The sequence below is a fragment of the Pagrus pagrus genome (genome assembly GCF_965226575.1).
Source record: "Pagrus pagrus genome assembly, chromosome: 6".
Classification (NCBI taxonomy): Eukaryota; Metazoa; Chordata; class Actinopteri; order Spariformes; family Sparidae; genus Pagrus; species Pagrus pagrus.
In genome coordinates, this window is record NC_140190.1 from 4,891,864 (window position 1) to 4,919,715 (window position 27,852).

Consider the following 27,852-nt stretch of genomic DNA (forward strand, 5'->3'; position numbering starts at 1 on the left):
TGAAATTAATAACTAACAGTTTGTTTCTGTCGGTGACGAACATATTGAGCCGTTCAGTTTTTGCAGTTTTCACTCTTAAGATATGAAAGTATAAAATGCCAGTTCCCATTAGAGCTGCAATCAGAAACAGAATATTTTCATTACGGTGCTAAATTGTAAGAAAAAAAAAAAAAAAAAAAACACGTCTGGCACAATTTCCCAGAGGCCAACAGTGCATCAGTGAACGCTTGTTTTTTGTCAAAAAGCCAATTTGCTGTTATAAATTGTAATGAGAGATTTGTGTTGTTGCAGATTACTTTTTTGTTGATTGAGAAATTAATTAATTGACAAAACATTTCAGCTCCTCCTGCACTGTTTACATATTCAACTCCATGGCAGCTGAACATTTCTAATGTTCATATTGAGGTTTAAGTTAATGAATAAGCAGGCTACACTATTGGATGTACCCTAATAACTTTGTGATGCTTACCTGTGTAACACATTATACTGATGCTGTGACATACATGTACAGTACATACTGTACTGTGGCAATATGACCACCAGGAGTGAACTAGTGTATTACAAGAAGTATTTTCAGACGTACTTAAAAATGAACCCAAGGTGATGTCTTCAAATTATTTGTTTTGACCGAACAACAGTCCAAAATTCAAATATATTAAATAAACAATGATATAAAGCAGACAAAAGCATTGATTTTTCATCTTGATATTTTATGATGTCTGCTAAGTTTTGAGAATTGCTTATCAACATAATAACTAATTGATGACTTGTTTTCAGATGAAAAATCGTGCATTATTTATGTACTTGTAAGAGTCCAGCCGTAAAACATGATTAAACACAATGGATTTATTGTGCTCATTATCTCCGACTGCTGTTTACAACACTTTTCATGCAGCACTACACTCCCAAACCCTAAAATAACTAGGATTTATGTTATTGGAGTTTTATAACAGTTTGTTCCCATCTGCCAGCGAGGTTGTGTTTTCAGGGAAATTAGCTTTAGAGACCGAAGCTGTTTTTTTGTATTCGGCTGTAAACATGTTGATTTCTGCTGGCGTCTTACGGGGTTTGACTCACTTTTTGGAGCCAGCCTCAAGTGGCCTTTTGAGGAGCTGCAGGTTCTGGTTCTTCCACGTTTAATTCAGTTGCACACATACCGCAACGGCTCCATAAGGATGGGTCCAAATGACTCGCCTTTCCTCTGGTGCCACCGGCAGGTCAGAGGGTTGTATGATTCTGTCAAATATCTCAACTTATACTTGAATTAGCACAAGAATTTTTCAAATTCCTACAACACTAATGATGTTCCCATCAGCCTCAGCTGTACTTAATGAATAGCGCTAATTGCCTCTGCCAAGGGTGATATGTTTGCGTCTGTTTGGTTTTTTTGTTGTGTGGTTGGTTTGTGAACAGGATTACACAAAAACTACTGAACGGATTTCCACGAAACTTGGATGGAGGATGAGTCTCGGCCCAGAATTGACCCCAGTAACTTTTGGTGTGGATCTGGATAAAGTGATCCAGGAATTTTTTCTCATTCTCAACAAACAAATAGGGAAAGAAACCTGAAACTACAATGTTTAAAGTGTAACTTTGTTTCTCTTTTTATCAACCGATTATTCTATTACGTTTCCATCTGCATTGTCTTGTTGTCCTGGTGGTTCAGTGTTACAGATGCGGTGAGCTTAAATTGCAGTTGTGGGTGGTTTAAAGTTTAGAGTGATACAGGGCTGCTGAGTTTGATATTAGATTAGGCTTGATTGAATAAGAGGGGACTGTTGGACCTTGGTGGAGTTATGTGCTCTACTGAGTTTAACAGGCATAACATAGTGGTACATATGTTTCTTTGTGTGGGATATATATTTATATATTTGTAATAAAACATTACATAAAACATTTTGTGTGTTAACATTGCTTTATGGTCAATAAAATCAGGTTGATTGTGTAATTATTATTTTTTAGACGTATTGCAGGGGAGTCTGTGTCCTTAAACACTGAGGATGTCCCAAAAAAAGGTTAATTTCCTTTTTAATTATTATTTTTTAACTAATTATTTCAGTATTAATCTGACCCTGCTAACATCATCCTCCCTTATGTCCTTGTGTGGATGTATTTTTGAAGAAATAATGTCCTCAGCTTTCACTTATGGTTCCCAAACAAGAGTCTGAATTGCAGGGACAGATTCCCCGAGGCAGTGTGATGTCAGATGTGATCATGAAGTCTTCCTAAAACCTGAAACGATCCTTGTAGTGAGCAGCTTTCAACTTTATCAACAGAGTTAAAGACTATTTTCTTGCTGCTTGTGTCTCTGTTTACAGGTGTGTTTCCTAAGAGCCATGTGGTGGAGTCAGTGCTCCGACAAAGACCGGTAAGTACACATCGACTGTGTCTGTCTTTTGTTTTATCTCGTTAAAAGTTCTGCGTGATATCGAGATCCACTTTTTGCAAATGTGGAAAACACAAGTGGCAGAATATTGTCTCTTATTAGAAGTGATATTATCAGTTTAGGATTCAGACAAGAATCACAACAAGGCGACCTGCTGTGAAGCGACGCACGGTAATAATTTGTGTCTAATAGCCATCGAACTGCCGCGGGTACAGCTGGGCTCCGAGCGAGCGTTGTTTGCTTTCTAATTGAATAGCAAGAACATGTGTGTAGCTCGGAGAGTCTAATGTTCATGTTAGTTTCATCATTATTATAATCATGATGGCAGAGCATAAAACCTAAAATGTGACCGTCTTTGAAGAGGTGTTATCATTCAGAGGCACAGTTGTGTGTCTCCTTACCAGCTTAACACCTGAAACTGTAGCTCAGATGTGTGAAATGCTCTGAAACTATAGCTGGGTGTGATTACCAGTCAAATTAAATCTGAGATGTCAGTTACATGTGTCAGTGCTTCCACTCCTACGCCTGGCAGGTTGTAGGGAGTGACAAGCTGGCTGTTGATTATTTTCCAGTGTGAAACCGACTCACTGACACACAACTAGTGTTTACCATCCTCGAGTCTTTGTTTGATTTTCTTAAAATGTGAGCCACGATTGTGAATGAAACAACGATGAAATTATCACCACATTAAAATTCTACCAATCATGTTATAATCATTAAATCAGCAGTATTTGCTCAGAGGCAACACATTTTTTCTTCTAAAAATATCTACTAAATTGTTATTCAGCCATCGGGGATCCAAATTGTATTGACAATTTCATTCTGGTCATTGTCACTAAACCTGGCAACACACAGGCTTTGTATACACAAGGCGCTGTGTGTTAATTCCACTTATTTTTACTCAGTATTTATGATGTTCGCCCTTCAAATAAGGGTCTTTGTTACAGATTCCGTTTCATTCATTGAGGACAGGCCTGTTTTTTTAAATGAAAGAAAATTAAACATAAACATTTCCTATTTCTAGACTCTCTGCATTTCTTTGTCTCGCGATAGTAAACTGAATATCTTTGTGTTTTAGGTTGATTAGACAAAACGAGCATGTGGTCGCCTTGAGCTTGAAATTGCGACACTTTACAAACTAAGCAATTAATTGATGAATCAAGAAAAAAGTTTTTAGATTTATTAAATACTGAAAGAGTACTCTTCAGAGGGCAAGTATCTGGGGTAATGTTGTCAAAAATGTTGAAAAGTCGATACATATCAGCTCTGAATATTTTGAAGCAGTATTGAAGAGAGTATCAGGATACCCGTACTAGCAAAATTAACTCTGATGCTGTTGTGCACAACACACAGTACACAAGTAAGCCTTGATATATTTCAGTTTTGTGTCAGTTTTTCCTTGTGGCATCGAACATGGTGTTGAGTATCAGTGCTTTTCAAGGTATTGTATCAAAGTTAGAAATTACAGTACTGTGACAATGTTAGTCTGGGGGCATGTGGGTGGGAAACAGGAAGTGCAAGGCAGGCTGTGTGTCCAGTGTGTGTGCATGACAGTAGTGGATTGAATGAGAGACAGTATGCAGGTTCGATAAAACACAAGTAGCTACGGGACAAAAATAACTGATTTTGGAATGACTGGAAAGATGCAGGCTCCCCCTTGTGGCAATTCAGAATACATTGGGAAAATAATAATATAGGACTGTACGTTAATGAGAGAGACCGTTTTTAAAGTCACTTGTGAGGATATTTATGATTATCCAACTTATCTTCCCTCTTCTTTTATTGCAATAAAATCTTACTTTTATATCCCTATAGACCAGCAATGTAAAATGTCAATTACAAAGTGAAAATGGCGAAATAAAACACAAACGTGACCACGTATGTTTTCTGACGTAGGAACGTCCCAAGCTGAAACAGCTGTTGATCACTTAGCCTGCTGGCTGGTTGGGAGGACTGTGGGGTCAGTTACAGTAGCAGTCGGTGGCGTTATGAAACAGAGCAGTCAATAAAATGGCCTTTTCAAAAATTGGGAATCGACACAACTGCCAGGGTCCCTAATTTTGATTTCAGCCTCTCCCAATACAATTAGACGGTCTTTATACAGTCTTACGCTGTTTTCATGTACTAATACATTAAAAGTTAAACTATGCACATAGTATTAAACTATGACACGATGGCTTTGATAACATTAATGCAGTACTTTTTCCTGTTCCTGGGGCACCTGCCCTGCATGTTGTAGATGCGTCATCGCCCCGACACACGTGATCCAAATGCATGGGTCGTCATCAGGCTTCAGCAGAGCTCGATGACAAGCTGATCATTCGAATCAGGTGTGTTGGAGCAGGGAAACATCGAAACATATGCAGGGCAGGGTGCCTCCAGGAACCGGATTGAAAAACACTGCCTGAATGCATTAAAAATACCACTATACGACTCCACCTCTTTATGCATTTGGGTTTTTGGAGCCTGATGTTATTTGCTTCTTCTCATAAACTCCTCATAATTTTTGAATCCATATGTTGTATGAGGGAGGATCAGGTTTCAAGCATCCACTTCTTATACACTGAATGGTATCCACTAGTAGGATTTTTTTTTTTTACACATGTATAAAACTGCGTGTAGTATCAACCCTCATACTGTAATTTGAACTTTAACACTTGTTTGTAGTTTATACTCCAGTTCATATCAGTGAACATTCACTGCTGCTGCTGTAGCAGACAGTATGGAGACATGAGAAAGCGTTTGCTTCCTTAATTTATGACGGCAGCTCTACTGAGAGGGATTTGCAGAAGCATATTTTGGATGAATTTCCTGGGATGGCACTTGATTCTCTGGTTCTGATTCTCTGACACATGATGCAGCCTGATTTTTACAAAAGCCCTCAAGCAAGAATCTATTGAAGACAAAAACAAAGTTTATGTCATGACAAAATCCAGACTTGGATTTCCATTCTTTTTTTTTAGTTTGTAGTTTTGGATGTTTTTTCATGTTCACAAATCTTGCGTGGGACTCTCCTTTTTCCAGAGCCATGGGAGTGACCTCTTATGGAGAGGAGTTTGTTTTAAAAGAGAGACCGATTTCAGCTACTTAAATCTCAGGGACCGGCAGGTGAGATTGCTTTGGTCCATCAAAGGCTGAGTGAAGCACTAAGTCTATGGGCTGCTGATGTCCAGAATCCAGCCTGCTGCTCAGCCTCTGCAGATCAAACCTCCTGTCATCCTGTTTCACTCAGGTTATGGACCATTTCCTCCACTAAGGGGCAGAATATGATCACTGATGCTGTCAGTTCCTCGCTCAGAAGGAGGATATGCTGAAAAGCAACATCAGCTAACGTGGCCTGTGTAATCACATTAAATTGAATAGAAGATCATTTTAAAAAAATGGATGACCAGGATTGTTGTTATATAAAATTTTAAAGTAAAAAATGGTAAAGGCAAAAACTTGCATGTTTAAAAAGATCATGATTACCTGGAGTTATGACAAAAGAACATACTGATGTATTATAATATTTCTAATAATACTAATAAAATGATAATACTATTAATTTTGTCCATATATTAATATATATATATATATTATTTGTATGAGAGTTAATTTCTGTTTCATTCACAATGCAACTTAATCTAATTTACTAGACTACCTTAAAATTAGGGCTGCAATTAATGACATGATGTTCATTGTTGATTAATCTGTCATTTATTCTCTCAATTAAATAGTTATTTGGCCTAAAAAATGCCAGGAAACGGTGGAATATGTCGATAATTGTCAGATGACGTCCTCAAATTTTTTATTTTTTTTGTCCACAACCCAAATATATTCAGTTTCCTGTCATAGAGGAGGAAAGAAACCAGAACATATTCACATTTAAGCAGCTGGACTCAGAGAGTTATGACTTAATCAAAACCGATTAATCGATTAAGAAGTTGGCGATAAATTGACAACTAATAAATTAATCGATGTAGTTCTGCTAAAAATACTTCCTGTCTTTGATAAACATTTGATTCAGATGCACCCGAGTCTGCAAGAATGTAAAAATCACTATGGTCTCGTATTTATCCCTCAGAACATTTCACCAGTCCAAACAACCTCTGTCTTTGAGGGTTTGGATTAGCGAGCTTCTATTGTACATGAGCTGCGAGGCGGCTAACCCTTTCTGTGATACCTATCTAAGGTTGAGCTCAGCACTTTCCTCATTAATTTCCCACTTATTCTTGGAGTTGGATGTGATATTTTAGAGATTTGAGCATGCGGGGCACAGGTTAGGCGCAATTATGCTGACGGAGGGCTTTTACAGCTGTGCTCAATGAAGTCTGGAGTATAGGATTATACGTGTAGAAAGTTATATAGTGATTAACCTTCATTTCAGTCCCCTCAGTGATCTCTAGGAGGCAAATCCTCCTCCAATCAGCTGCTGTCAGGTATATTTCTCCACCCTGATAAATGACCTTCAAGATGATGGATCGAGGCATTCCTTCTTCATCTTCTTGTGCTTTTGAAGCATTTGTTTGCCCTTTTAGGAAGTTCAAGTGCTTCCTTAAACTACATACCACTGCGATTTCTTTCAGCTGTGCCGCCACATATTCAGAGGGAACTTAAAGGTCCCCCTGTGTAGTTCGTGACGAGCGGTGGCGCTATGGAGCAACTTTAGATTAGCACCCCGTTTTGTTTGTATCGTGCACACTATACGTAAACTTTGTTAACAAGACAACTCCACAGGGCAACGTCAAAGATATCATTTGTAACATTTCTGTATTAAAATGTCTAAAAACAACAAGACTTTTGTTATATGTTTTGTTTAGCTGTGTACTTAAATTATTAGAGCGTGCGCACTCGAGACTTCTGCTGACCGAGCCGGCTAACTTCTGGTTTAGTTTATTAATAAAAGTGTCAATATATATTTATTAATAACTCCTTAAATCCATTTTATAATAACCATCATTAATAAATGGTAAATTAATAGTTAATTAAACTCTAGTTAAAGGTTACTTGACTGTTAAAATGCTTTATAAACCAGTTATTAAGGCCATCCAAATAACGTTTATAGATTAACTATACAGCTATTTATTAACCATTTACAGTATGGTAAAGTATTATAAACATCAGTTGCAACTTTACAATAAACAATTACTCAATAAATGGCCTATAAAGCATTTTATTGTGAAATAACCATTAACTAACGTTTAATTGATTATAAATTGGTGATGATGGTAATGATGGTTACCCAAAAGTACAAATCTGCCAGTTGGGTGAGATCATTCGAACACCTTCCTGAACAAGAGACAATGAGAAAGAAACTGAAACACTTACTCAAACAACCGTTTTTCTTTTTTTAAAATCAGGAACAGGTAATGAAGTAAAACAATTGTACCCCTGTTAACTGATTTCTCACCTGACGTGTGGGTTTGTTTTATTAGTTCGGGTCTTTGGTGTGGTGTCAGCAGCTGCACCTTCTCTGAACTCACTGTTTTTTTTAACAGGAAAATGAAAAAAATCCTGTTAATCTGCTAATGATACAGAGAAAAAAAGAATTAAAGCTCAATTGTCACAGTCGTTAAGGACCATTTAATTAATTAAAAGTATCGACGCCATCATTTTCTAGTTATTATGCGAAGATATTTAACACTATTATGGTTTTAAATTATATTACTTCATGTCACGACACAATAATCACCAGTAATCCTTTTTTTTCCTCAAGTGCAGGGTGATTGATGAAGCCGCTCCTGTCTGGTGTTATCTTGTATTTTCTCTGTTTGTACGTCGACGCTGCAGAAAAGCTCCCACAACAATGGCAGCCTCCCTCCCTCACCCCTCAGAGAAAGGGACATTTTTGAGCCCCTTTGATTTGGCCCGATTTGTTTTGATGTGAGGAGTGAGTGGTTTTTAAAATCTCCTTAACTCCCCAGGCCTGGCCCGGTCTCCCACAGGGCTAATGACCGTAGCCTGGCCCGTGTTGAATAATACAGACGCTTGCGAGGTGGAAGTGGGGAGGAGGGCAAAGGGGTTAGACATGGGCCCTCCTCCTACAGTACACCTCCATTGATAAGATTGTATTAATTGGTATGAATAGAGAGGGTTTTCTCCCTCTCCTTGTATACATTTACCATTATACTCATTAGCTTCCCGTTGCCTCCCAGCGAGTTTCTCCTTCACATCCCCCGGGGTCTCCTGGGAGGCAATTTGCATCTCTCCATGGTGTCTCTCTGGGGTTATTGAGGAAATATTAGCCCCTTTTCTTCTGTGGCCGACCCTTTGATTTATTTGGAGCCGGAGCTGATAGAGTGGCACTCACATGTTAATGACTGGCGCTGATACAGGCCCCTGGTGCAAGACGACTCATTGATCCGGGTTGAAAAGGTACAATTGACAAGCAGTACTGAATAATCGCCTTACACGCGTCTGTGTTTGTACGTGCGTGTGTGTGTGTGTGTGTGTGTGTGTGGACCTTGGGAAATGACAAGGGAATCCCACTGCTGTCAAGGCTACTGCGCTCAAGCTGTCCACTTTCCCTGATAGAGTTAGATAAATAGGCTTTTGTTGGCCTATGAATTCCTTGTGACTTCTTGACAGCCGCAGTTTTGGCGCTTTCTCTCTTCTGAGGCCGGCGTCTCCTTTGTTCACTATAGGCTCTGCTGCTCCTGTCATCTCTTTGACCCCCATGTGATCACAGCGGTGCTTATTTTAGCCACGTCTAGGTCTCCAAAACCCCGTTCAGCGGCTGCAAACGACGCACTTGATCCAGTTACTGTTTCGAGTTGTTTGTCCTGGTCTAATAATAGAAGTCAAGGTGACTGCTGAGGACTCACTTTTGTTGCCATTAGTGACTGCGAGGCCCCATGCGCCTGTTCCTGCCGCGGCGAACTCACATTATGTTTTAAAGAAAGATAATGAGAGATTTCATCCTAATACCTGCGATGCTTGACATGCCTCCATATTTAAGCTCACTGATGTCTGCTCGGCAGTGTGGAGCCTGTCCTCAATTTGGAGAGCAGTTTGACACCGACTCCCTTTCATCTGAATGGTCACATGTCTACGGCAAAGCGGCAGCTACAAACTTTGAATTATATATTTATATACGCTTCATTTTTCTTCCATCTCAGACGAAGAGGGAAGCATGTGAGCGTGCCTAATCATAGCAACAACTTCTGTCTCCCTTAGTATTTGTATACTCTCAGTTATATGGTAATAATAACATTTAATAAAAGTCAACATCCTAACTGCCACTAAACAAAAATACCCACCATCGCAATCGCTGCATCTCCTCTGCATACTTATAACACATTAAAGGTTATGTATTTCAATTGCGCAGCTCATGCATACTGTTATGACGGAGAAATGCAAGAAATGGAAATGTGCCATTTGAACGAGCCCGGCGCAGCTTGCCAAAAGCGGGCAAGTGGGTAGTGCTTGTGGTGATGGTCGGGTTTGTTTTCCTCTCAGTGTTGGGAGATGAGAAGTCATGTATCTAAACAGAGCAGATATGATGTTTATGAGAGCCATCTGCTTGGCAGCCCTCCTGTGCCCACTGCCCTCCTCAACGTGAGAGCAGCCTCATTAAAACGGTCACATGCCTGAGAAATTTCTAACTGCTGTTTTTTTTTTTTTTTTTTTTTCTTTCCCCTTCTTCCCCTCTTTAAAAGGAGTAGAGTTTAAAACTAACAAAGCCTTGGGAAATCCCCATCAGACATCCCTCCCTTAATCCATTTAATTTTGAAAGGTATTGTTTAAAGCTTTAAAGTTTATATCGTTTAATCCCCCTCCAACACTACGGGCAGCAAATGAGGCCGTGTCAGCAGCTTGAACAGATATAATCTACTCCACACAACAGAAAATCCTCCTTCAAGACAAGGTTGCATGGGTTTCCTGTGAACTCACTGTTTGATGTTTCTACCTGCTATTGAACATGACTTCTGTCTTAACCCAACTGTCACTCGCTCCCTGTCCCCTTTTATCACTCCGAATGTTCTCGCTTCACCTTTTTTCATCAGTAAATCTACCATCACAGTCATTTCACTCATTCCCCTTTTTTTAGAGAGGGGCCAGGGAGAAGTTTGTTGTGGGCAGGTTCAGACGTTTTTTGTTTTTTTTCCTACACGTGTTTTGCTTGTGTTGAACCTCGGCCAAAGGGTGCGGTTGTCTTTTGGTTTGCAAGAATCAGCCTCACCTGTCGTTCTACTCTCCCCAGTTAACCTACGTCTTGTCTCCATATGTCTTTTCTTTTTGGACTCCGCTGCAAGTGCAAGTGTTTATAATGTACTGTAAGAGCATATCACTTCCTTTAGATATTCTACACATTATTTTATAGATTATTAGATTATAATATTATTTGCGAAAGCAATATAGTTTTTGGGGAATGCACATATTCACTTTCTTGTCAAGAATTAAATAAAAAGATCGACAACACTCGTATTTTACATTCTTGCAGACTCGTATCTGTCGGCTAGATATGAAGCTACACCTAGTAGCCGGTTAGCATATCTGATAGCGGTTAGCTTGGCTCTGTCCGAAGGTGACAGATATGGCTTAGTACATCATGATACTTTTTTGAACGCATTAAACATACAAGATACGTACGCTACTTATCTGTGAATCTTCTCTTAAATCTTAAATATTACTGTTAAAGCATTCATTAGCATTTGATTTGTTCTTGCTATAAAGAACACCATTTTCTTCACCTATGGTCCTCATATGTTGTTCTTTAGTGTATAATTTGAGTCATATAACTCCAGTATATATTTCCACTCGAGCAGTAAATTACATTGTTTAGTTATCAAAGGCTTTGTGTAATTACATTTGTGCGATTCAGGATGACAGGACTGATAGTGTCTGCACAAGGCGCTGGCATACATAATCACAGCCAAAATCCCATTAGGGAGAATGGAGACCATTATTATGGAAATGACCTTTGGGTGACAGGAATTCAGTGGGATAAAAGAGTATGTAATCCAGACAAAGACATCGTGTGAAGCCACTTGCTTCATTTTCTCCTCCTGTAAATTTCAGAAATTTAGGGGTTTTCATGAATCTGTGATCGTTTCTTTTAGTTTCACGTTTTTCTGTGTTATTCACAATGAGGAAAGTGAGATTTGTATTGTGGTGTATGTCTAATTTCTTCCCGCTTTTTCCACTGTTTGATACTGTGAGTGAGTGCAAGGCTAAGAAAGCAAAAAAAAAAAAGAAGTTAACAGTGTGTTTTTTTTTTTCTTTTTCTTTTCGCTGTGGCACCTTTGCTGAGAGAACACACTCACCTTGGGATTACTGGAGTGTCAAGCCGGATATCTGTTTGTTTTGAGCCACACTTTGATACTCTCACACTTAAGAGGCAGCTTCATAAATTCACATTGTGTCAAATAAATCAATAGATCCCATTAGCTGAGGAAGTTGTGTAGTGCAGTACTTGAGGGACTGTGGTTCCCCTTGTTTAGACATTTCTCCAGCAAAGGCGATGGCAGAGGAATATAAGGTTGGCTGTTGATCCATACAGACAGCTCCAGCAGTTGAAATGGTTTGGCTGACTGGTCCCAGTTGGTTTTTAGCTCTGTCTCCTCTGTGCTGCCAGCCCGGGTCTTCAGTTGAACTGGAAGGAGGAATTCGCTTAGACATTCACAGCCTTACAAGCCTACAGCACCAAACTTTTCCTGCTTGTCGTCCTTATAAAGCTTAAGTTTGGGTATTACAGTTGTTTCCATTAAATAATTGCTCAAGATGAAAACAATGTCAAACTGAATGTAGTTTTATATTTTTTATAGAATGGCCTTCGTATTGTCAGCAGGGCTTTTTCTTGGTTTACAACTAACAATTATTTTCACTATCGCTTCTTCTGCACGTTATTTTCGAATCGTTGTGTCTATAAAATGTCAGAAATTTGCAGAAAAATGTCTTTCACACAATTTCTAGATCCCAAGGTGACTCTGCCAAATGGCTTGTTTTGTTCAATAGTCCAAAACCCAAAGAGTTTCCATTGGCAATGATATAAAAGCAACAAATACTCACATTAAGTAGCTGGTACCAGAAATATTTTGATACCTGACTCAAACGATTGCTGATTAATTTCCTGACAACTGACTAATCAATTAATACCCAAAGACGCAATCAAAAATAAAAAAAATCAAGTTATTTCTATATACTTTCTATCAGGGCTGGGACATACATACTATCTATCATTGCAATGTCGATATTATTAGGTCAAATATATCGTGATATTGATTCTGTGTAACGCAATATAGTCTTAAAATATTGCAATATCATTTCATGGCCATATCACCCAGACCTGCTTTCTAGGTGTTCAGTCAGAATACAAGATATAAAATCCCTTTGAGCCCGAGGACATGCAGCAGTTGGTTGGCTAAAACATTAAAGGCAACTGGCCATACAAAGATTGAGGCTATTTTAGTTTTGTACAATTTTATATACATTGTACTGTACGCCTGAACAATTGTAAGAATGTTTATTTCACATGTATGTTTAATTTAATTAGATATGTCTTTAGGGAGATTCTGCTGTTTCTATGTGTCTGTTACAAACCAACAAAGAAGATGCGACTAGAAAGACCAGGATGTGGTCTGCACACTACTATAGATTTCAACTTTCAAGAGCATAGACGTGTCTTAATATGTAGGCGATAAAATAGTGACAAAATTACATGTACAAGTTGTACAATAATACTTGACCTTTGCGCTCTGTCAGATTGTTGCTATTGTCTTGTCTCTCCTCATTTACACCTGCTGTTATAGTAATATTGATTTAAAGAACATGTAAAATGACTACTTACACAGTTACCTAGTGTAATAAATTAAGTAATTAAGGCAAAACTTTTACAGGCGAATGTCTGAAATAGATTGTACACAGTGGAGAATGACAGCAAGATGAAAGAGAATAGGGCTTGACATGCACTGAGGTTGTGAGCCAGACTGATGTGAGGACATGGCATGCTTCCCAGCCCACCAGCTATCAGTGCATGCTGCAGGATATCATGTTTAACTCTATAACTTGTTCATTTATGCTATTGGTACAAACGACAGCGTTTATTATTTTTAAGTAGTTTATTTACACACACCTATACAATTTAATGCAATCTGATACAAAAACCTAACAATTCATCCGTGATATTGGCTGAAAGGGAATATAATATTCGTAATTATGTTTTCATTAGTGTATAATCACTTGAAACAAAGACTCATTGTGTTTTCGTTGCCTTAGAATGAGTCTTTTATATCTACTGAAAGGGCAGATCCTCTTCCACAGAGTCTGCAATGTAATACGGCCATGTTTCTGCAGTAGCCCAAAATGGACAAAGTAAGCACTGGCCCTCGAGAGAGCCTTTGCATTTTTCACATTTTTAGTGGCCACCGTAGAGAGAAGGTAGAGACGAGCGGTGTTCAGATCATTAGGAAGAAAAAACATTTAGGTCAGCTATGAAAGCAGCTTTTCGTGATCCACATTTATGTTTGTTGTCAGGTTAGTGACTAGTAATTATTATGGCAGCAAAGAGGAAGTCAGGTGAAGTAGTATGACGAGTATAGGTCCAACTCCCCATGTGAGGTTGTGTACGTAATGTAACTGAAGTTCCATCTGTAATGCATGTACCTTCGCTACTGAAGTTTCATAAGCAATGTAGTTATTATGAGCCAAACCACAATGTTTTCCTAAACCTAACCAAGTAGTTCTGGTGCCTAAACCCATCCAAACCACGAGTGTACAACAATGGTCCGGCATGCCTGCTGCTGGTACGCTGCAATAGTGGTGATAAATGCCATGTCTGGCGTCACTGTCAATCGACATATTCAGTCGTTGCGGTATGAGAATGTGTTGGTCCACTTGGTTGCAAACTGCAACTAAAACAGCTATATGCCACTAAATCCTAAACACTGGACTTTTTAATAAAGCCTATTTTGAGACCACCACTAATCACAAGCTCAGAAAACTCAAATGTTATAGATTAAAGGGTTGAGGTGAGCAGAAGGAGGATGGCAGTGCTGTTGTGTTGGATTGCATTAGATTTTACCATTGTTCCTTATAAAGTGGCCACTGAGCTTATATTGACTGTTTCTAATATTTTGTCCACCCAGGACAGATTTTAAAAAGGCAACTCCCACTGTAACCCCTCAAACTTCAGATGGTAATAATTATTTGCAGGGCTGCTAGATTACATCAGATATCTTCAGAAATACAATTTGCAAACACAGAAAAAATAAGTAAAAACATGCAAAACAAAAACAACAACGAAAAAAACTACTGCTCAATAAATGTCTGTGAGGTGTTCAAGTTTGTTTTTTATTGTCTAACAGTGAACAATGACGATGACGCTGCTCCTAAATCTCATTTACCAAACTGAAAACGAGGCAAGTGTCTTGGGGAAGATAGCAGATAGGGTTAGTAAAGGCTCATAGCAGATTGATCTGTGCATACAGCTTAACTGTATTAAATCTTATAATCCCTGTAAATATCTTCAGGCAAGGCAAAGTCAGCCTTTTAACATTGACTAAATGAAGTAAATAGAAGCAAATGAATTTTTTTAGAAAATTATATTTCTGTTGAACCCCTGTTCGTTATATATATATATAGAAGCGAGTTGTGTGAGTTGGCTGCTAATGAGCCTTACACATTTTGAACCAAGATATTTTGATGGTTTTGCCACCCTGCCGTTTGAGGGTAACAGTGAAGCTGGCTCTAAATGTAGAGCGTCTGTTCCCCTTTCGAACCTCTAACACCACAACAGATGGGAAGAATATGGAGCTCGGAAGGTTTTACCTCTGAGGTGGTAACAGTGAAACCACTCATTAACACTGAATTTACCACTTCGTTAGCAACGCTGCTTCCTGTGGAGAGCGACCAGCCCTGGATGTCAAATCCACTGAGCATACATTTTAAACTAAATCAGCTCTGGACAGAGAAGTGTAATCTGTTATAAGATGGAGCATACACATGTTTAATTGTCTGCTGATTATAATCCTATTTAATAACTCAAAGCTATCATTTCATATAGGTTTATCCATAAATGATTTATTGAATGTGTATGCGCAGAGGCATATGTTTTCTTTGTGCGGGTCTGTGTTTGTGTTGTAGACAGATTGTGTGCCTGCCAATTTGTCAGGATTCAAGTAACAACAGTCTCATGCTGGGATCTGTGTTGGCACCATCACAGAGTGATAAGACGCAATATGATCTCATTGGAGGTGTACTTTGTTCCCATGGAAATTGGTCAATTTTAGCAGACGACTGAGAACTTTATGTGGAGAAGCAGGAAGGTTTTATCCCAGAGGTACGCTCACATAATTAAGCATCCTCGCCAGGGTATTCAGGGGCTAACAGCAGGGTTTGTTGTGAATAGAGGTGGCAAAAGAGGGTGTTGGGAAATCATAATGCGGCACAGAATAAAACCACTCTCATTTTATGGAGAATAGCCCAAAAGTCTTATTTTTTTAACAGCATGTTTTTATTAAACCTGTTGTGCAACAGTGTTTCATTTCGTAATTTACATCTGTGTTGTTTCTTGTCTGCAGATGGTTGAATATTGCACTTGAATGAAGAAAATATTATGCTTGTAATACATGGCTTGCTCTACTTGGCTTGCTTGAAATGTTTTTTGAAATATGGACTTGATTTTTCTTTTCTATTTCAGAAAGCATCGCTACTATGTCTAATCTGAAGCCAAATGCACAAGAGGACAAAGACGTGGAATCTGTGTCTGACAGCCCAGGTCGTACTCTGGAGCCATTACAGAGTCACACATTCTCCCTGAAGAACAATGCTGCAGGTCTGTCCTCAGATGAACACGAAAACCCTTTAAATGGAACCCAGCCGAATCCATTTGTATACAGCAGTGTCCCTGCTGTTCCCCATGCAGGCAATTCATTGCCTTCAGGAGCACTTGTTAATGGACCTGGTTCACACCCCACCTCAGAGGTACACTGTGTCCTGAACAAAGGCTCTGTTTTATCCAACAATGTCCTGGATGCCGAGTGGCAAGCGGAGAAGGACACAAGCCCCGAGGTGTTGCCACCACCTAGTGAGCTTCAATCAGACGCTTGGAAGAACACAGCAGGGCCCGTCGTAAAAACACTGGCCACACAGCCAGGTGTCAACACGCCACTGTCTCACTCGGAGGAGAATGAGTCTAAACTGGCCTATTCCACACTGTCAGGTGACCGTGCAGAGCAAATGCACATTAGCCAACCTTTGACGAAACAGACAATGAAAACAAGATCTCGACGGGACGTAGAACGTTCACAAAGCTCCTTGGATGATTATGATGATGCTGAAGTAATCAGATGGGATTCAGCGAGAGAGCGCTTCCTGCATGATGACAGAAGGCTGGAGACCAAAGTGATGCACCAAAGAGACATGAAGCACAATACACATGTACGAAGCATGTCAGGCTCTCTAGAAAAGGTGAACAACAGCTTAAATGACACATACAGACGCTTCTGCTTCCACAGTGGTAATGATGTTGAAAACGTTGACATTGCCAACAAAGATGATTCTTTGGGTACACAATCTGATATTAAATATTCTGTTGTGCCAGTCAAAGATCTTTCCAAGAACGCAGCTTCAGACTCTGAGCATATTTATAGCACAGTGCAGGAAGGCTGTAATGAGGGAAGTGACCCTGAAGATGAAGACAATTTTAGTCCAAAAGTGGAACAGTTGAAGACGGAACAAGTTGAACAAGAGCCACTTTTCTTTTCATGCACAATATGCAATGTTAATTTCAAGGAAAAAATACATTTCCATAGACATATGATGTATCATTTAGGCAAGCATAATCAGGTGAACAGTGAGAATGTTTCGCAGCCCTTTATATGCAGGGAGTGTGGGCGTTTGTTCTGTGATAGCAGCTCCCTCCTGAGCCACATCATTATTCACCAAGACAGGCTGGAAAAACTTATGGAGGAAATCAAAGGTCTCAAAAACACTGAATTGGAAGACAGGCAGTGCCCTCAGTGTGCGTTTGACTGTAACTGCCCTAAAATCTTTGTCCAGCACGCCAAAACACATGATAATCTAAAGCACTATTACTTCTGTGAGGAGTGTAACTACATTACACTGACACAGAAGGCACTTGAAGCACACTTGCATGTCACACACCGGTCTCAATGTAGGAAAGTGACTCATACTAATGATGCAAAGGAAGCAGACGGTGTTCAGCGTAAAATGGATTTTCTCACTAGCAGAGACAAAGTGGAATTGGAAAGACGTTCTGAGCTGGAGCAGCGACGACCACGCTATGTTAATTATAAAAATGTTGTCGACCCACCCAAAATAGCTGGGTCTAAACCAAATCGGTTGACTTTTGGAGAAACAGCCCATTTCCCCCGCTGCTCCGGTAAAAAAGGGGACGTTTACATTCGGAAGTCCCTTGACAAAACTGTAAATCCTCCACAGTTTAAGTGCCGTGTTGGCTGCACCAAAAACATGCTCTCACCCTCGTTGTGGAGGGTCAACAGGCATGGAAAATTACTCCTACAACCAGCAGAAAAATTAGATGTGTCAACTGATCTCACCTGTGTGGAAAAAGATGCTGAAAACAATGACTGCGAGGCTTTTGGCAGCCCAAAGCAGGCAAACTGTCCTGCAACCGTCGATTTTCTACTATCAGCCAGGAATCTTAAATTAGACCAGATGTTCTATCAGGGTAGCAAGAACGACCGGGCAAGCGGGAGTTTACAAGCACAAGCAAAGCAAAAATCTCCATCAATGAGAGCAATGTCAACGCCCTTGCATAACACTATTGACAATTTGAATGTTAATGTATCGCCAAGGCTTAGCCAGAGGCTAAACAAGCAGTCTGCAGATCAGGAGTTGAAGAAAGGCTGTGAGGGCAGCAGCAACTTCAGTGATGACACCAGTGGAGCTACAGGCAGCTTCTTGGAAAGCAGCGAGAATGAAAGGAACCCGTATGCTCGGAGGCATTTCAGAAAAAGGCAGAGGTTTTCAGCCGAAGACCAAAGCCCTCATGTACTCAAGGATGAAGATGATGGAGATGAAGACTGTAGTGACATAGAACAACTCGTAATCAAGGAGGAGTACATCGAAACTACAGTGTGTGATGATTCCCCAGGGTCGCCTTGTACGTCTACAAGTGACAGCTTTGATGTTTTCCCCTCTCCAGGGGTTGAACACAAGCCCTGTCCGTACTGCCCCGCCATGTTTGAGTCTGGTGTGGGTCTGTCTAATCATGTGCGAGGGCACCTTCACCGAGTCGGCTTGAGCTATAACGCCCGGCACATGGTTTCCCCGGAGCAAGTGGCACTGCGGGACTATCATCCACGAATCCGCAGAAGGATCCCCTGTGGCACGAGGAAAATGAGAAAAGGTAAGAGTATTTGTTCGACTAATATCGCAATTAATTACTAACAACTCAACACAAAAGGGTTTGCTATTAAGGAGATTTGAGGAGGCAACTAGCTCTCTTATATAATGTACAATTATTCAGTTATAGAAAAAAATGCCTACATCCAAATTTCCTGGAGGCCGGGGTGGTGGATGGAGTTTGCAAACCATTTCCAGACATGCAATAAATTTTTTAGGCATGCTAGAATTGTTCTGGTGATTGCACTGTTGTCAGTCAGAAATATCTCTCCAACTATGTGATGTGTTGCCTTGAAATTGGATCCAAACTGCAAAAACAATTTGTTATATACATGTGCGGAAATGCGGCCCTAAAATGTTAGTGGTTTGGGAGTTTTTATGGTTAGAATAACTCATCAGTAAATTATTAGGACCTGAGCGACACATTTGTCTACAACAAATCCAAGTTCCAGTACAGATTGGATGCTAACATGCTAAACTAATATGATGAAAAAAGGAAAAACTTTACCTGCCTGAGTGTGTTATATTGTCATTATGAACACGTTAAATTGCTGAATTTAGCACAGAGATGCTAACATGGCTTTAGACCGGTCATCTTAATCAAGTGTTTTTGTTGCTTAACCGTAAACCGTACCGTAATACCTTAACTACCATCATTGGATGTAAACACAGGATTTGCAGAATCATGCAGTGTTGATGTTTTTATCTGGCAGTATATTTGAATCGTTATTTTTGCATGGCTGCTGTAATGTCTTTACTAATGCAATGGCCACTTGGGGGCAGTGGAAAAAAACTGTGAACACAACTAGACATATTACCTTTATGTTGACATGGCAAACATGTTGGGAAACAGTTTATTTACACAACTAGCAGCCTAACCCTAGCTCTGTTTTTGGTCTCTACCAACTCCTGAGGGAAATATCTGGCTCTTTAGCTGCTCAATGCTACAATATGTTCACCAGCTAATCTCTGACTTTGTCTGTCTGCTTTTTGAGGCTGAGAGGTAGTGTAAACAGTACAGTACATCATAAATTTAAGCTTGGGGTTTTTGTTCTTTTGTTTCAATTTTTATGACACACGGTATCCTATTTTACAGCTGTTAAGCCAGAAACCCAAGAAGAGCACACGTGTCCCCTGTGCTGTGGTTGGTTTGATACAAAGACGGGCCTCTCCAACCATGTGAGGGGACATCTGAAACGAATTGGAAGAAGTTTCACCAGCACTAGTAAGTCCCCGCTGTACATCCTAAATGAACTCCTACAGGACAAAACTGAGCATCGCAACATCCTGCAGGTCCTCAGCAAGAGCCAATACCCCTCAAGATCCTTCGTCCCTCCAAAGTTCATCAGCAGCAAGGACCTGGTCCTGATGAGCACGGGCATCCCAGTGAAAATCAAGCATGAGATGAGTCCACATCCCATGTCGGACAGCTTTGTACCAAAACAGGAGGCAGAGGCCTTCTCAGAAAGGGAGAAGCTTCCAGTAGAAGCAAAAAGAGGCGGTAAGGCCTCTTCAAGCACTTTAGTTGAACTGCTGAAGATGAGACAGGAAAGTTTGGAGCTGACAGCGAGGAACAACCAGGAAGTTTACGCAAACAGGAAGCTCTGTGATTTGACCAAAGAATACATGGAGGAGACGCAGGTGACCAGTGTGGAACCAACCTGGGCTCATGGTAAGGAGACTCGTGCACTCGACTTGATGTTTCTCAAAGGGCCATATGCGTGCTTATGCATGTTTTAGCTCATTAATAGCGCTGTTCATAACAGTAAGTTTTATTACTTCCAAAGCATTGTTAAATTTCAAGTCTCTGCAAGTTGATATTCACAGGAGGAGGAACAGTAGCAAACTAGAATGGTATTCAATGTAGCGCATACCTCTGCCAAGGCCCAACAGTCCCCTTTTGTACTGACTCATAGATACCAGCCACCTTAATACGCCTGCTTTTATTTTCCATCAAGATCTATGAATTATTAATTTGTTGAAAAGCATCCTCCAAGGTTAAAAGTGCGAATAACTTCCTGGATCCATCCCTTCATCCAGATCCGTACCAAAAGGTAACTGGGTCTATTCTCGGCCAAAACAGATCCTCTCATCCATGTTTTGTGGAAATCAGTTTAGTAGTTTGTGTTTAATCCTGCTGACGAACCAACAAAACAAATGGACACAGGTGAAAACGTAACCTCCTTGGTGAGGGTAATTAGTCTTAAATCTTGGAAAATGATCAGCATTTACAGGATGTAATTTGTAGACATTTGGCAAAACCAACCATAAGACATAAGAAGCATTTGAAGACACGCCCCTCAACCCTAACTCTATGTATGTGTTATCATATAGAAATGTGCAAAACATGTATTTTGCACTAACTGCTTGTGTGTTATTAATGGCTAATATCTGGGAGGTTGACAAAATCTTTATGTCAGCTTTTATATTAAATCATGTCATTTATTGCAGCACTTTCACGAGTCGTCCTCTACAAATAGCCCCGTATCCCTTAAATGATTTGGGCTTTGGTTATGGTCAGTAATTGTGAACACTGGTACTTGGCAGAGGAACACAATATATTTTAACAATCACACTTTGTGTGTATAAGACCCTCAACGGTTACATTTATCCCTCTCCTCACATGACATGATGACACACTACATTTTTTACTTCATCAGGTTGATTTAGTTAAAGTGAAAGTTGATACGAGCCCTGAGTATATAAATATAATTGTTCCAGATGTCTGTATTGCTTGATGGGACGTTATCCTCCTGTGCTGTTTAATTTGAACTGGAGATTGAAATGTTTTACCTCTGCTATTAAAGATGGCAGTAATACAATCTGACAATGCAAAAATAAGTGAAAATAGAATAAAATGTATTAAGAGTAGGTGCATTTTTAGCTTTGTTTAATTGCAGAGAAGTCCACTGTTAATGTGTTGATACTCAAGTGCACTATTTAGTCCACTAACATCCAGTCCTCTGTTTTTCATCAATATTTTATTACATATTTTCAGTATCTCTTTACTGCAGGTAGAAGCCGGTTAAACAATGTGAGAATAGTTCACAATCATTCGATTTGTGGGAAAAAAAAAAAAAAAGCCTACATTTAGATTTCAGTGCTTTTGAAGTTCATATTAAAAAATCATGAGATCCTCTTGATGTTTAGTTGGAAGCCCATCATCCGTGTTTACACAATTTCGTTTAATGTTTGTCCAAATCAAACTTTCAGTCAGGCACTGAAAAAGATGTTGGTAAAGATTTAGGATCAGATTGCACTTTTTTTGAGGTTCTGTTTTAAACTGAATGGTATAGCGACATTATTAACTGCATTATATTCATCTAAAGATAGCTTTTCTGCTGCATGTGTCCTGAATGTACTGAAAACTGATGTACATCACAATCTGCAGGGTGTTAATGATAATACATTTTCATCATGAGCTGCAGTTGTACTAACACCTCAAGTCCAAGACAACTTACAAATCAGTCTTTAAAATGAAGACTATATATCTTTTTTATATATATATTCTTTCTGTTATGACATTTTATATCTGTGGGAAGTTGTTCTCAGTTTTTCATTAAGCTAAAGTTAAAATGTAAAGTGAAATCAGATCCTTTTTAATTTCATTATAACTACTGAACCATCCCAGTTCTGAATATGGTGCATAGCAGTGTCGTTGCCAGTTTTCTGTCATTGGACTAACAGTCTGTGATTTTCTGTGCGGTTTATGAATCCTCTGTGACTCTTGCGAGGTGGTGGTATGTGAAAATAGCCCCCCTAAAGACTCAGAATTGTGTTAAACTTCACCAGTAACACTTTTCAAACAGGGAAGTGCAAATCAGATGCTTGGAAATGAAACCAGGTGGAGGAAGGCTTTCGAGCACACTGGGAGTAACAGTTTTGGTTGATAATAAAATTACTGTATGAACTCAAACACTATCCTTCAATGCCTTTTCTCCTTAAATACTACAGTATCTAACTTCTGATGATCTTTTGTTTGAGACCTAAGTATCAGCTAAATTGTATTAAAATGAACGTCATCCAATCAAATTTTCCATTAAAGCTTAAAGATTAAGTAAATGGAAAATGTAATCACATAATTTCAACCTAAATGTCTTGATCCATGTGCTTTATTCTCTTTGAGTTTAATTTCATTTTTCCATGTTCTGTCTTTCAGAAGAATGTGATCCAAAGAAGATTTGTATTCAGTGTAACGGCACCTTCCCCAGGCTTCCTGGACATTTTCGAGCCTATGCACACAGGAAGAGACTTGGCATTTTTGAAGAACCGGGTATGTTTCAGACAATATACAAAAATAAAATGTTAACATATGTGTCTCCTGTGCCATACGATCAAACTGTGGTACCAAATTAAAGGAGGTCTTACTCGACATTTCAAGTCAGCATCAATTATCAGTAGTGAATCATAGTTTGTCTTTTGGATTGTTTATTTATGCCTCTTGTCAGTGATAACTCAATACATTCCCTCAGATAAAGCAGTGCAGTGTTTTGTCTTTTTAGGCTATGATTATAAGCAGAAGAAGCCAAGACCAAGGCCTGGGCTGAAAAAGAAGATTTTACCCTCCTTGAATGCTGAGATCTACACACTCACCTGCAGGTACATGAAATGCAAGGTTAGAAATGTAACCATGAGTTTCTCAGTGAAGAGAGAAGTGAAGGAGCTTCTCTCTACCCGCTTACATTTCATATGTAGGCCCGAAATGAAAGAGATGACGAGATGCATAAGGCAAAACATTAGCCAAAACTGATAATCTGATAAAGTCCTCATGAAGCCTGAATTGTGAGAAGCGGTTCCACAATTAGTTCCAGAAACTGTGATCTCTGAGAAAGATCCAACCTTCTCTTTGGACATTTATGATGCAGGACTACTGTGAGTGCTGCAGATGTTCAGGAGTGAGCTGGACACTGGTCCTCCGTTGTCCAAAATCTCAATTTCCCCTCTGTCACTGGAATACAGTGAAGTACAACCCGTGTTGAAGCTTTATGATGGTCTGCTTTTCAAACAATTTTCTCTCCTTGCTCTCTGGATCCGTCACAACCAAGATCGTTGGTGACCTCCAAAACACATCAGCTCACTGTGGGCTCCACCTCCAAGGCCTGAGCTACTAATGACTGTGTCAACTCCCCATATTAACCCACATATGGGCCACATTGCACATTGGCCCAGATCTGGCCCACACCAGACATGGTCATTTGGGATGACTCTGTCTTATGACGTATAGAGTGACGGCACACGGGCGGCCGACTCCTCCTGCCAAATCTGAGTCACGAGCAGGCCATACCATGGCCACTGTTCATTTCTATTCTGGTGGGCTGTATCTGGCACAGACTTGGGCCAGTTCTGATTATTCACTGACATGTGGCCAAGTGGTACAAGCTGTCCAAAACATGGCTTCATTCTATGAAGAATGACGACAACAGTGCTAGTTGTAATGTCTGTAAATGATAATTTCAAAGGGGGAAACAACCGCAATATGCTGAAACATCTTTCTACACAACATAGGCTTCAGATTTTTCCCATGACTAAGAAAACCTAAACAAAAATGTATGCTGGACAATGCTTGAGTCGCCCATCCTTGATCAGGAATAAACAATAAGGGGACCAAAAAACAATCGGACACAAGCAGAATCAATAATGGCATTGGTATCGATATAATCTAACCAATTTTGCATCCATATATGGGATATGTAACTCGGTGCTGGAGAGACCTTATTACAATCATGACAAATGATACATTAAAGGACAGGTTATACTTCACACTGGAGGTGGTTGTACATTGACTCAAGAAACAATGACTTTTTCCTCCTGTTTCCACAGATTCTGTGATCTGGTCTTCCAGGGTCCCCTGTCGGTCCAGGAGGACTGGATCAAGCATTTACAGAGACACCTTCTGCACACCAGGGTGCCCCACTCAGGAACAGGGATGGTCGAGGTTTTGGGTCTTCATCACAAAATACAGATAGGCATGTCTGGTGAGCACCCAGATCCAGTTGCCTGAATTTGCACACTGTTTATATGTTTAATCAGCACATTTTTTTTTTTTTTTTGAGATTAGTTCCGACTGTTTATAGAAATATATGATGGTAAATCCAGAGATAGTATATGTATATGTTGATGATGCTCTATATTTGATCAAAAACGTTATTAGACGATATTTAATGCTATGCTTTGCCTTATCAACTTACATTATACAACTGAAGGTTTTCTTTTTTCATTACAAGCTGGTCTGGCAGTGCAGAGAAACATTGTTTTGTTTGTTTGTTAAGTTTGTAATGATAAAAAAAAAAGTGCCTTACTATTATGACAAAGGCATTTTGTGTTGATGAAAAAACATTTCATTATAAAATGAAAAATCATCACAGTTTTCTTGCAATTTTTTTTCAGACATAAAAAGAAACTTTGTCATTATAAAAAGAAACTTTTCTCGACATCTCACCATCTTTTTATGAGAAACTTTTTGTCAAAACGAGAGAAGTTCAAAGGGAGCGTGTCACTCCCATATTGGCAAAACACATGAGCCTGAGCATTTCAATTAAGCTCCCGTCTCACTTTCTTTTTGAGCCAACATAAAATAAAAGTGTGCTCGTGGTAAGCAGTGTACACATGGCTGTCATTAGTCTGTGGATGTCTTTGAAGGATTTCACCTCTGTGTGTCTGTATCAGAGGGAGCATCGCTCTTAATCAAAGTGACATTCAAGATGTTGGGACAGCTTGTTCTGTCATCGTTCTTCTGCTTAACCTTCAACCATCAGTGTAATTTCTGAAAGCCCCGCTCTCATTATTGCCCCCGGTAGCATCTTCTTTATAATGAGAAAACTCTATTAATAACAAAGATTATAGCGACATATTGGTAGAGTTATGTCTCTCGCAATGAGAAGTTCTAGATTTTTTTCCACAGGAGTGAGAACGTGTTGTAATTAGTGACATCATCAACAGTGTAAAGACCAGCGGTACTGAACATTTGCATGTCCACAAGCTGTTCTCCAAACTTGTTTACGACTTGTAAACTTGGTGCTTATTTTGCTGGGTTAGCAGAGACTGTTCCATGTTTCCACACCGACAGGAAAAAAATGGCTATGCAATGTTCAAAGGTGACATACGTTTTGAAGTGATGTTTGAATGTTTTTTCAGGGAATGTCTCTGGAATATAGCACTTTTCCTTTTGTCCAAGGACGTTTACTTTGTTTTTCTTGTTCTGTGTGCACATCATACACAAATGTTACAGTTTGTCCTCCTTTGACCCGTTGTGGTCTAGTCTGGTTCAGTCGACTGACAAAACACTTTTTGAAAAATACTTTATTCTTGTCTAAAGTTGTTTATTAGAAAGAACAACATGAATATGTGCTTTAACATCTGTATTGAATGGATATAAATGTATATATTGCTTTCGGTAAGCTGGCCCATGATAGTTTTTCACACTGTATTAAAAGCCAACAACTATAACATGAAAAAGCAAATAGAGCTGCAGATTTACATTAAACAAAGAATTATTTAGCTTTAATGACCAAAATGTCACTTTAGGTATTTTATGTATTTATCTTTCTCCTTTTTCTTGAAAAGTACAAGTTGTTAAATTAAGAAATGTTTCTATAGAATAAATGTTACTCCCTACTCTCAGGCTCAGTAGTTTTAAGACTGAGCGTTAGTCATATTTTAATACAACCTGATTTAGATAATATGTACATAAATCAGTGACATTGATTATAAAACTCGCATGATACAAAAGTGTAAGTTAAATACGTTCAGTGAATTATTCTTACTCAGCCAAATACACTAAAGCATTTATCAGTGATGCCATTAATGTTTTTGAGACCAACCAGAAACATCTACAACTGTTCCATGATCCCAGTATTCATCTATTATATGCTCAGTGTGTCTATATCTGTATATAAATAGTGTATCTATAAAGATAATTATTCAAATTTTGATGTCAGTGGATTACCATGTTGCTACCTGAATACAGAAATGGCTTTAACTCTGCTGCTCCACACTTCCTGCGATATTTTTTACCATCCGGGCGGCAGAAACAGCAGTTTCTTGTGTTTACTTAATGTTCCTTCACTTCACCATCGTCATCATCAACATTCAGAAAAGAGAAAATGTGAATACCAGTGCCATCATGAGCATCATGTGATCAATTATTATATAACAAACTCGGTAAAATAAAAAACAAAAGATGAATTTCTGGTGTGTGTTATGGATAAAATGTTAACTTTGTCTTGTGTTGATCATGTAATCTATTACTGTCTCAGTTTACTTCAGTTGTGATGACGGTCCTGTAAATACAATGATGGAATGTAACTAAGTAAAACGTTACTTCATACTTTCACTCCACTACATTACTCTTATATTTGATAACCTTTGTTACTAGTTACTTTTATACGTTGCATGCTGCATCAGAGCCAAAGTAGTAATAATTAAATGTATTTATTTTATTAGCAACTGGATATAAATAACACTTATTATGATAATCAGGATATAAATATGAAATATGGAACTGATAATCATCCTGGTATATAGTTGGTCAAACCAGTACACAGTACATTCATGTAAATATATGTATAATTTCACTTTTACTTCTTTGATACTCAAACTACTGCCAGAAAATAACTTTTGATGCTTAAGTATGTTTAATAACACATACTTTGAGCCTAATATCTTTACTTTTACTCAAGTACGACCTTTGGGTCTCTCTTTACAACACTGTGTAAATGGCAGAACAGACAAACTTGTAAAAGTACAGATTTATTTCAGATCAGAGTTTAATGAAAAGTGTTCCTGCTTTTATTCCAGAGCACAAACGCCACTTCTAGCAGCAGCTGTTGACCCTTTCAGTTGTTTAAATGTGTGTTATGTGATGATGGACGATTCCCCGCCCGCAACACGCCGGCTAATGTTATTTGTTGCAGTTCTTTTGGGTGAAACATTCAGAGTTCAGTTGTGATTTTTGCCCCGTTATTCCCAACAGAAAGTGATTTTAGGGCTATGTGCTATTTTAAACTCCACTTTTTAGCGTCACAGGCTTTGTATTTGATGTATCCAGTGCTTGATAGCCACTTCTGGGTTTTCTACTTACCAGTGGCAAAGGGGGCTAACCCTGCAGTTTATCTTGGGCAGTATTTAAAGCAGCGATCAAAGCTGTACAAACCAATTGT

The 27,852-nt window shown here is 39.2% G+C and overlaps 1 protein-coding gene across 3 annotated transcripts in view; it reads left to right on the forward strand.

Annotated features, from left to right (window-relative positions):
- Positions 1-26,970, forward strand: part of znf644b (zinc finger protein 644b) — a 30,687-nt gene extending 3,717 nt beyond the window's left edge. The window contains exons 2-7 of one of the 3 annotated variants that reach the window (XM_084355297.1): positions 2,319-2,368; positions 16,005-18,698; positions 19,791-20,366; positions 22,854-22,967; positions 23,197-23,293; positions 24,515-26,970. In XM_084355297.1, the coding sequence (XP_084211423.1) occupies positions 16,019-18,698; positions 19,791-20,366; positions 22,854-22,967; positions 23,197-23,293; positions 24,515-24,695 (3,648 nt within the window). In that variant the 5' untranslated portion in view covers positions 2,319-2,368; positions 16,005-16,018 and the 3' untranslated portion in view covers positions 24,696-26,970. Of the gene's footprint in view, positions 1-2,318; positions 2,369-16,004; positions 18,699-19,790; positions 20,367-22,853; positions 22,968-23,196; positions 23,294-24,514 lie in introns of those variants that run through there. The other 2 variants (XM_084355298.1, XM_084355299.1) reach the window with 2 other exon arrangements.
- The last annotated feature ends 882 nt before the right edge of the window (positions 26,971-27,852 follow it).